The following is an 11609-nucleotide window of genomic DNA, read 5'->3' on the forward strand; positions in this document are numbered from 1 at the left end:
CGACCAAAACTGCACACAGTACTCCACCTGTGGCCTCACCAGTGCCTTGTACAGTTGCAGCAACACCTCCCTGCTTTTTTATTCTATCCCCCTCGCTATAAAGGCCAGCATCCCATTCGCCTTCTTGATCACCTGCTGCACCTGCAGACTGGGTTTTTGCGACTGGTGCACAAGGACCCCCAGGTCCCTCTGCACCTTTTCGCCCTTTAAATACTAATCCCTCCTATTATTCCTGCCAAAGTGGATAACCTCACACTTGCTAACATTGTACTCCATCTGCCAGGTCCTCGCCCACTCGCTCAGCCTATCTAGATCCCTCTGCAGACTTTCCACACCCTCCGCACAATTTGCTTTTCCACTCATCTTTGTGTCATCAGCAAATTTCGTCACCCTTCACTGAGCCCCCTCCTCCAGATCATCTGTATAAACGGTAAATAGCTGAGGCCCCAGCACTGATCCCTGCGGCACTCCACTAGTTACCAACTGCCAATCAGAATAGCACCCATTGATACCAACTCTCTGCCTCCTATTAGACAACCAATCCTCTATCCACGCTAACACCTTACCCCCAACTCCACGCCCCCTAACCTTTTGAAGCAACCTTTTGTGCGGCACCTTATCAAACGCCTTTTGAAAATCGAGAAACACCACATCCACCAGTTCCCCTGTCTACCGCACTCGTCACATCCTCATAGAATTCCAATAAATTTGTCAAACACGACTTCCCCTTAACGAATCCGTGCTGCGTCTGCTCTATCAAACAATTCTTCTCTAAGTGCCTCACTATTTCTTCTTTGATGACGGATTCAAGCATTTTTCCGACAACAGATGTTAAACTAACCGGCCTATAATTCCCTGCCTTTTGCCTGCTACCTTTTTTAAACAGCGGCATAGTTCATATTGATTGCGCAGAAGCAAAAAGTCAGAAGGGAAAGGGAAGCCTTTGATGAATCAGCTTTGGTGTCCTTATCTGAAGGACGTCCCGTCGATAGTACAGACAAAGTACGAGAAGGTTTAACAAGCTAATTCCTGGGATGGCAGGTCTCTCATACAAGGAGAGACCAAGTCAGTTAGGATTATATTCACTAGCGTTTAGAAAAGTGAAAGAGGATCTCATTAGAAAAACTTATAAATTCTAACAAGATTAGACAGGGTAGATTCAGAAAAAAATGTTTCCAATGGTGGGGGAGTCCAGAACTAGAGGTCATAGTTTGAGGATAAGGGGTAAAACCTTTTAGAACTGAGGTGAGGAGAAATTTCTTCACCCAGAGAGTGGTTAATGTGTGGAATTCACCACCACCGAATGTAACCAGACAGATTAAAACGTTGTCTGATTTCAAGAAGAAATTACATATAGCTCTTGGGGCTAAAGGGATCGAGGGATATGGGGGGGAAGAAAGGGGGATCGGAGTATTGAATTTGACGATCAGCCATGATCAAGATGAATGGTGGAGCAGGCTCAAAGGGTTGAACAGCCTACACCTGCTTCTAGTTTCTATGTTAATACAATGGTATGTTAGCTATTGAAGCCCAACAAAATCACAAATCTGAACCATCATTCAAGTGCAACTGTGCACCATTCAGCTTTTGCAGAAATCAATCTGGACAAAGGTCTCTTCTTGAAATGGAGATTGCAAAGTGCTGAGACTTGCTGGCTCTTCCACAATACAAATACAGGATTCCATATGGTGGTTGGTAGAAAACAATCCCATTCAGAACAATCTCATTCAAAACTCCCTGATAACGTCGTTTTATCTTATATTTTATATATAGCATGAACAGCAAGAAGTTTTACTCACCCTTTCACTTTTTATGGAACCTGTCACATCATCATCATTTAAATGTCGTTTAAATTTAGGCGGCATGATTACTGCCTGATGGAATTTGATCTCTTCCTAATTTTCAACCTAGGATATATGAAAGGGTACATTATTAATGGCATGCATGAGGGAACAGAAGCAAGCTTTCAGTCCTCAGGTCTTCTTCGTCATTCTATTACATTATGACTGACCTGTGCCTCAGTTCTATTTATCCACATTTGCTCCATATCCCTTGACATCCTTACCTTAAAATACCTACATAAAACAGAACACAAGGCAAATTTATGCAATCTGTATTTGTAATGCACTCCATCTAAGGCTAATATAACCTTCTGACATAGGGTGACCAGAATTGAACACAATACTCCAGAACAGATTTGATCAATGATGTGTGCCACAGACTGTCATAGTGGATATTATTATAATATTATTTGCTCTGTTTAATACTGTGAAACAAGCAAACAGGTGCATGAAAGAATTGCAGCTAGTGGCAAAGATTTTGTAATAACTGAAATTGAGACTCAGCTTCGAAACTGTTTTTATGTGCAAGTTCTAAACACTAAATATATGGTTCTAATTTAATATCATCAATGGGAATTCAGCAGAGCAGGAACAATCTTTTACAAGCAAGATTACAACATGGATTTTCCACAATTTACTTGTGCTCTTCATAAGTTGAAAACACCACCATAAAATAGTGAAATCCTGCATCAAAGATTTTGTGTGCATTGGCTCTATAAATGATCAAAAACATGTGGACAGATTAATAGTAATTATGCATTGGAAGAGAATCAGATGTCCTTTTGCTAAATTCATCAGTGTTTACATCATTTGGAAATGTGCACAGTATGTCTGCTAAAATCATTATGCACAAGTACTAAACATTCCAATTTTGTGAAAGTTATAGATGAGAACCAGAAAAGAGCAAACTCAAAATGAATAATTCCATATCACATAACACAAACCTGCTAACCTTTTCCCACCCCATTAGTCTTATGTAGAATTCTGAAGAAACAATGTGGTGGTAAAGAAGGTTTTCTGGTCATCAGAACAAATCTTTTCACAGACTATCTTGCAATTGAAATGTCTGCAAACCAAAACATAGGCTGAATGGCCCTCTCCTATTTCCTGTGTTGATATGTCCCTATCTCGAGGCTAAATGATTACTGAAAAGAAGCTCTAGCTGGAATTTTCCATTTACACTCCCCACAAGAGGGTTTTTCGGCAGTGGATTTTTCAGTCTTCCTGCCAGCAGAATCTTCCAGTCCCACTGAAGGTAACATCCTAGCAGCATGGCCAGCAATCAACTGAAATGGTTGCCGATGTCAACAGGACCAAAGAGTCAGGCCAGCAGTCAATGGTTAGGATGCAGAAGGGGGGCATTCTGCTCATTATATCTGCACCAGTTTTCCAAAATAGCAATATGACTAGTGCCATTCTCTAGCCTTTTGCCCACACATGGTTACTTGAACAGAAACAATTTAATGCTCTCTTGTATGCCTGAATGGAACCTACCTCCACCACACTTCCAGGCAATGCTTTCCAGACCCAAACTGTTTGAAAAGTATTTTCTCAAATCTGCTTCTTTTGCAAATCACTTCGCATCCTGCCCACTTAAATCAATTGCTTCATCCTCCCTAGCTAAGAATGTTGAAATGTACAGGACACAGCAATCCATCTGGTCAGTTCTAAATAACACTTTGATGCTAAAATGAATGTTGACATTGTCATTACAAGTTACTGCATTTGATGAGATATGGTTTTCTCCAAATCCAGACGAATTTGTGATTTAGAACATAGAAAAACTACAGCACAAACAGGCCCTTTAGCCCACAAGTTGTACCTACTAAGCTTACCTATAACCCTCAATTCTATTAAGTCCCATGTATTCATCCAGAAGTCTCTTAAAAGATCCTACTGAATTTGCCTCCACCACCACCGACGGCAGCCGATTCCACTGACCCACTACCCTTTGAGTGAAAAATTTGCCCCTGACATCTCCTCTGTACCTAATCCCCAGCATCTTGAACCTGTGTCCTCGCGTAGCAACCTTTCCAGCCCAGGGCAAAAGCCTTTGAGAATCCACCTGATCAATACCTCTCAACATCTTATACACCTCTATCAGGTCAACTCTCATCCTTCATCTCTCCAAGGAGAAAAGACTGAGCTCCCTCAACCTATCCTCATAAGGCATGCCACCCAATCCAGGCAACATCTTTGTAAATCTCCTCTGCACCCTTTCAATAGCTTCCACATCCCTCCTGTAATAGGCGACCCGAACTGAGCACAGTACTCCAAGAGGGGTCTTGACCAGGGTCTTATAAAGCTGCATTATCTCCCAACTCCTAAACTCAATCCCTTGACTGATGAAGGCCACTACACCATACGCCTTCTTAACCACATCCTCTACCTGCGAGGCCGATTTAAGAGTCCTATGGACCTAGACCCCAAGGTCCTTCTGATCCTTTATGCTGCTAAGAGTCTTATACTTGATAATTATACTCCTTCATCCCATTTGACCTGCCAAAATGGACCACTACACATTTATTCGTGTTGAATTCCATCTGCCACTTCTCCGCCCAGCCTTGCATCCTATGTCACGCTGCAACTTCTGACATCCCTCCAAGCTATCCACAACACCACCAACCTTCATGTCAACAGCAAACTTACCAACCCATCCCTCCACTTCCTCATCCAGATCATTTATGAAAATTATAAACAGCAAGGGTCCCAGAACAGATCCCTGGGGCACTCCACTGGTGACCAAACACCATGCAGAAAAAGACCTATTTACAACCACTCTCTGCCTTGTGCGGGCAAACACAGTAAAAAGTCTGACAACACCAGGTTTTAGTCCAACCGATTTATTTGATAGTAAACTCACTAGCTTTCGAGGGGTTTCCCTCTTCTTCAGGTGAATGGAGAGTTCTGGCCTCAGACAGAACATATAAAGCACAGACAGTTTACAGATTACTGATTAGAATGCAAATCTTTACACCTAACCTGCTGTTCAAGTCCTAAAGTGGCTGACAATGTGTGAGGAAGGAGCACTGATCACAGGTTAAAGAGATGTGTATTGTCTCCAGACAGTACAGTAAGTGAGGTTTTGCAAACCCAGGCAAGTCACGGGGGTTACAGATAGTGCGACATGAACCCAAGATCCCTGTTGAGACCGTCCTCATGTGTGCAGAACTTGGCTATCAGTCTCTGCTCAGCGACCCTGCGCTGGTCGTGTGTCGTGAAGGCCACCTTGGAGAATGCTTATCCGAAGGTCAGAGGCTGAATGCCCGTGACCACTGAAGTGTTCGCCAACAGGAAGAGAACAGTCTTGCCTGGTGATTGTCGAGCGACGTTCATTCATCCGTTGTCGTAGTGTCTGCATGGTCTCCCCAATGTACCATGCTTCGGGACATCCTTTCTTGCAAAGTATCAGGTAGACAATGTTGGCCAAGTTGCAAGAGTATTTACCGTGTACCTGGTGGATGGTATTCTCACGTGTGATGATGATATCCATGTCGATGATCCGGCATGTCTTGCAGAGGTTGCTGTGGCAGGGTTGTGTGGTGTTGTGGTCACTGTTCTCCTGAAGGCTGGGTGGTTTGCTGCGAACAATGGTCTGTTTGAGGCTGCATGGTTGTCTGAAGGCAAAAAGTGGGGGTGTGGGGATGGCCCTGGCGAGATGTTCGTCTTCATCAATGATATGTTGAAGACTCCAGACAAGATGTCGTAGCTTCTCCACTCCGGGGAAGTACTGGACGACGAAGGGTACTCTGTCCACTGTGTCCCGTGTTTGTCTTCTGAGGAGATCGGTGCGGTTTTTCGCTGTGGCACATCAGAACTGTCGATCTATGAGTCGAGTGCCATATCCTGTTCTTATGAGGGCAAGCCAGTTCTGGACCAACAAGGCAACAGCCCCTTGGATCCCATGCCCTCTCACTTTCTCAAGTAGTCTTGCATGGGGGACCTAATCGAACGCCTTGCTGAAGTCCATATAAATCACATCTACCGCTCTTCCTTCATCAATGTATTTAGTCACATTTTCAAAGAACTCAACCAGGCTAGTAAGGCACAATCTGCCTTTGACAAAGCCGTGCTGACTACTACTGAGCATACTAAACTTCTCTAAATGTTTATAAATCCTGTCCCTCAGAATCCTCTCCATCAACTTACCAACCACTGAGGTTAGACTCACCAGTCGATTATTTCCTGGGCTATCCCTATTACCTTTCTTGAATATAGGAGCCACATTTGCAATTCTCCAATCATCAGGAACCTCTCCCGTCTCCACCGAAGACGTAAAGATCATCACCAGACGTTCTGCAATCTCTTCCCTGGCCTCCCACAGTAACCTTTTTGCAATAGAATTGCAGTTTGAGAAGACCGCTATTCCCTATTCCTGAGCCTAGTGGTCCAGGCTACTTAGATGTAACAAACTGATGATTAGATATGCCGCTTGGAATTCAGATGTTTTGAGATAATCAATGTTCAACTCAAATTATCACTGAAGTCAGAACCAGCTGACTAAGGCAATCGGTGACTGCAAAGGTCAGCTTACCACTAATGATTTTGTGCAAACTGAGGTAGTTTCAATTGAGCAGACACTGGCCTTGAACAGAGGAATGTTATAGGTAGAAAACTTGATTTCTGTCAAAGAAATGTGCCATGTGGACAGAAACAATTCACACAATGATGTGAAAGCAAACTACTTACAAAATGAGGCTGTTTTAATCCAAAAGGACTTTTAAAAAAAGCTTTTAGTTCAAAACTTTGTCCATAGAGTGGAATGTAATCAGACATGAAATCAATTAATACATTTAAAAACGTTTCCCTAGGCAGGCATTTGAACTGCAATTTACTTAAAACATTATACATAAACTGAAAACTTGAGGTAGTGCCTCTGACAACCCCTCAAGGCATTCCTAAGCATTCACTGCCATATAAAAGCACTTCGAAATGTAACCGTGTTTTATAGTGTTTTGGACAGGAGACGGTTTAATTTAAACAGCCTCGCCACCTGTTCGTAAACAGGAAAGTGTTTTGATGTTAATTTATTTTATAAGCGGTGGCGTATTTCCCAACACCTCAGTTTCGTCGTTATCCAATTTCTATTAATAACCCCCACAGCAAAACTGCGATCAGATAAACTCCAGGGTAGGGACGTGGGGGTCCCCCTGCCCCCCTGGGGAAGGGGATGTGGGGGTCCCCCTGCCCCCCTGGGGAAGGGGATGTGGGGGTCCCCCTGCCCCCCTGGGGAAGGGGATGTGGGGGTCCCCCTGCCCCCCTGGGGAAGGGGATGTGGGGGTCCCCCTGCCCCCCTGGGGAAGGGGATGTGGGGGTCCCCCTGCCCCCCTGGGGAAGGGGATGTGGGGGTCCCCCTGCCCCCCTGGGGAAGGGGATGTGGGGGTCCCCCTGGGGAGGGAGATGTGGGGGTCTCCCTGCCCCCCTGGGGAAGGGGATGTGGGGGTCCCCCTGCCCCCCCGGGGAAGGGGATGTGGGGGTCTCCCTGCCCCCCTGGGGAAGGGGGATGTGGGGGTCTCCCTGCCCCCCTGGGGAGGGGGATGTGGGGGTCTCCCTGCCCCCCTGGGGAAGGGGGATGTGGGGGTCTCCCTGCCCCCCTGGGGAAGGGGGATGTGGGGGTCTCCCTGCCCCCCTGGGGAAGGGGGATGTGGGGGTTTCTCTCTCTCGGGATGCTCTCTGCATCAACGGCCTCCTCTCCTCCTGCTGCTGTTTACTCGGACTCCCCACCCGGCTCTCCGCCTTACCTCCCACCGCCTCCGTCCCGGCCAAGCCCCGGCAGAGGGGCGGGAGAAGCGGCCGGACTGTGCAGACAGATAACCGCTGCCGCTCCCGCGAAGCCTCCAAACTGGGCCTCAGGCTGCGGGAGGCGAGAGCGGCCTCGGCTCGCGAGAACTGCGCAGGGCCCCGCCCCGTCTCCATGGCAACTGGGGAGAGCGCGGGGGGGAGGGGCAAGGAGAGGTGATGGGGACAGGGAGGGGGAAAGAATTGATGGAGGAGACAATGGGAGGGGGCAAGTGATGGGGGAGATGATGGGAAGGGGGGGAAAGGGAGGTGATGGGAGGGGGTTATGGGAGGGCAAGGTAGAGAGCGGTGATGGGAGGGAGTGGAGAATGGGGTGGGGGTGATTGGGAAGGAGGTGAGGGAAGGTAATGGGAGGGGGGGTCTTAGAAGAGGGGTATTGGGAGGGGCAGAGAGAGATGATGGGAGAGTGGGAGATGGGGTATTGGAAGGGCAAGGTGAGGGGAGGGAGTTGATGGGAAGATGGTGAAGGGGTGATGGGGGGGTGGATAAGGAAAGGAAGGAGGGAGGCAGTGATGGGGAGGGGGAGAGATGAGGGGGAGGGGATGATAATGAATGGGAAGATGACAGGGAATGAGAACGTGTAATCGTGGGGAATCGGATTGGTTGAGGGGAATGGTGTGGAATGAGGGAAGGGCGATGGGGATATGCAGAGGGAGCGAAAGGAGACTCAAAGGGCGGAATGGGGATTTGGGAGAGGATGTGGAAAGGGATTGGTGAGATGAGGATGGGGAGGGCAATCGAGAGAAGAGGGAAATACGAATGGGTGGGAGAGGACAATGGGGTCGGGCTAGAGGACTAGGGGCAAAGAATGGAGAGTGTGAATGGGGCAGTGGGGGAACGAGGGTGCAGGAAAGAGGATGGTGGAAGGGGAACAGGCACTGGGGAGAAGGTTGGAAGGGGGATGGTGGCGGGAGAGGGAGGAATGTGGGAAGAGGTAGGGATAATGGATTGTGATGAGAACTGGGGAAAGGCGTGAAGTGGGAGGAGGGAAACTTGGACAGAGGGAAATGGATAGAGAAGGAAAATGGGGGAAAGATGGAGTGCATTGGGAACGGGAGAGGGGAATGGCGAGGTGGGAGTGGACTTGATGAATGGAGAAGGAGAATGTGGAGAGAGAGAGTTGGGGAAAGACAGATGGAAAGGAGAATGGGAAGAGAGAAGCAGACTGCAGAGAGATGGTAATGTGGAGGTGTGGATGGCAACTTTGAGATGGTGGTCCTCTGAATTGTAGGATTATATGCAGTAACACAGGATATGAAAAAGGGGAGGGAAAATAATGTAAAATGGCAACAAAAATGAAATAAAAATAATCAGCCCGTATTATTTATTTACTTGTTCAATAAATTGAGTTATCGCTGTAATTTTAAATCACAGGCTTTACTGGTATAATTCTGTCACTTCTTGGTGACAGAGAGGAATGTGTGGCAGCTTGTAATCAGGAACACAGAATGATACAGCACAGAGGAAACTTTGCTCATTATCCTAGTCACACTTATCTAGCTACCTGGGCAAGAGTAAACAGTCACAATGGCTTGCCTGTGTGAATCTGAGAATAATAATGTAATTAAAGCACTGAAATGTAGTAAGTGACTCGGAACATGGGGACATGATTAGCTGAATAGCCTTTTGAAGCTGCTCCATGGGGTAGAATTTTACATTGACTGCCCCCCTCCCGCCAACAATAATAAAGGAAGTTAAGGGGATTAAAACCCCAATTGACTATAATTTTACATTGTCCCTGTGATTTTAAACTTGTCGCATGGGTAGCCAGCCCAACCGAATTTGACCTTTTTGCATGCGAGTGCAGAATAAGAGGGCTGCTGCAAACATTGGCTGAGGAGTTAATTGCTTTGGGGATGGATGAGGTGATATTTTGGAATGTTGATAGAATGTTTTCTGTGTTGGGTTCATCCCAGTGTGAAGCTCACAGGATATTTCTGAGCTCTAGCACTTTTTGTTTGGGTCCCTCTGTCAGCTTTTGTGCATGGGTGAGTCCTATTTACCAACCTGCTGAGGAGGAGAAGGAGGAGGGGACAAAAAGTGAGGAGGTATTGTAGTTGCAGGCATCCCTCTTTGGGCAGAGTTGCAAGCACAGAATGATCATGGCCAGCAGAGAAGGCAAGGAGACCACCCTGCAGCAGCCTCGTGGCTGCTAAAACAAGTAGATTGCCAACTTGGCCAAACATCAAGGGATGCTAAATATGGGACACATTGGCCAAGTGAAGCTCTACAAATTGCAAACCCAGAAGCTAGACACAGTGCAAATACAGCTGCCAGGTGCGAATGACATTAGTATAGTGTAAAAGAACACATCTTGTCAACAGTTATCCTGGGCAAACGTATCCCATCAACCAAAGGAGGAATGCATTTTTCAACCAAAAACCAAACAACAAGCACCCAAGTCCTACCACATAAAGAAACAAACATTAGCAAGCCATTCAAATGATTGACAATGTTTCGAACTAATAAGCGTGTCCCCCAATTATCCAGAACTACAGAAAGTTGCAGAAACCATCCAAAAAATTATAAAAACAGCTTACCTGCAGATCGATCTCTTGGATCTTCTGGAAACTAAGACAAAACAACCAGCATAATAAAGGCAAAAACCGACTAACTGTCCAGAGAGAGACAGAAAGAGCAGAATGACCTCACAAACCCGACTGAAGTTACAAGAGACTCTGGGAAGTATTGTAATAACTAAGGAGGTCAGGCAGAATTACAAATCGTATTGTTAGTATTAAAGTCTTATTGTTAGTTCCTTCAAGTTGTGACAGCTTGCATCAGTACCAATTTGTGTCTATAGTGATTTGATTGTTCCAGTGTTGTGGGATACCCGGGTAAATTTATTTATAACCTATTGGTCAAAGTATCAGATAGGGTCCTAAAGGGCTCAGCAACAGCCCCTGCAGAAGACACCACTACCCAGCTGCCAGGGTGTACTGGCAGCAGTCGAACTACCTTGATTTGACAGAGGTCTAGTGCAGTAGGAGGGTCCAGCTTTCAAGAGAAGTTGTGATGAGCATCTCATTTGGCCAGAGGTTGCCTCCAATTGTATGGTTGAAGACCCAATGCTCCTGGCTCTGAAGATCACTGTGCCACCAAACCCTTATGCCTCTGGATCATCCCAGGGTCTGTGTGTAATCTTTGCAAAGTCTCACAGTCAGCTGCACATAGTTGTGTCAGGTTGGTCACTGAAGCTCAGTTCAGGCATTTTAGAACATTCATTCATTCAGGACAGACCAGGACATCCAGGTTGAGTAGGTGAGAGGATTTGCAAGGTACCCCCACAGCCATTGATTGCACCCATGTGGCCATCAAGGTACCAGCTGACCAGCGAGGTGCCTTTGTGAACAGGAAGGAGTTTCATTCAAATTGTTTATAACCACAGGACTCAGATTCTGCAGGTGTGTGCAAGGTGCTTGGGCAGCTCTCAAAACATTCTTTGTCATTCAAAGGTGCCCAGGCTCTTCACCACTCCATCTCACCTTGATGGGTGGTTGATTGGCGACAAGTGTTATCAAAGGTAGCTGACGATGCCTGTTAGGTGCCCAAGGACAGACATTGTGGAAAAATCTACCGCTATGCATCCACAAGGGTGATGGTAGAGAGGACCCTTGGGATGCTGAAGATAAGGTTCAGATACCTCGACCAGTATGGGGGCACCCTGCAGTATCTGCCTGAGTGTCCTCATAGTTGGTGTATGCTGCGCTCTTCACAATTCCATTATCTTCAGGGGGGAGCCTCTTGAGCTGAAGAATGGCGATTCTGCTGTACAACCCTCAGATGTGGACTCTGATGAGGACTCAGGAGCTGATGCCAGGCAGCCAGAGGATGGGGACCACAAGAGTGCAATGAGGAACCCCAGGGGGGCAGGGACACCAGGGATGCCTTGTTTCAATCGTTCTTCAGATAAGCTGGCGTGCCCTGCCTCATGGCATCACCAATGGGCATTACCTCAATCCCAAACAC

General features: G+C 46.7%; 1 protein-coding gene across 2 annotated transcripts in view; it reads right to left on the reverse strand.

Moving 5' to 3' along the window:
- vamp4 (vesicle-associated membrane protein 4) overlaps positions 1-7724 on the reverse strand; it is a 69958-nt gene extending 62234 nt beyond the window's left edge. Inside the window, exons 1-2 of one of the 2 annotated variants that reach the window (XM_080195905.1) lie at positions 7583-7724; positions 1800-1907 (exon numbers count right to left, since the gene is read on the reverse strand). In XM_080195905.1, coding sequence (XP_080052031.1) covers positions 1800-1865 — 66 coding nt within the window. In that variant the 5' untranslated portion in view covers positions 1866-1907; positions 7583-7724. The remainder of the gene's footprint in view (positions 1-1799; positions 1908-7582) is intronic. The other variant, XM_080195904.1, reaches the window with a different exon arrangement.
- Between the last annotated feature and the right edge of the window lie 3885 nt (positions 7725-11609).

The sequence above is a fragment of the Carcharhinus amblyrhynchos genome, chromosome 9, assembly GCF_965287045.1.
Source record: "Carcharhinus amblyrhynchos chromosome 9, sCarAmb.v2.hapA, whole genome shotgun sequence".
NCBI lineage: Eukaryota > Metazoa > Chordata > Chondrichthyes > Carcharhiniformes > Carcharhinidae > Carcharhinus > Carcharhinus amblyrhynchos.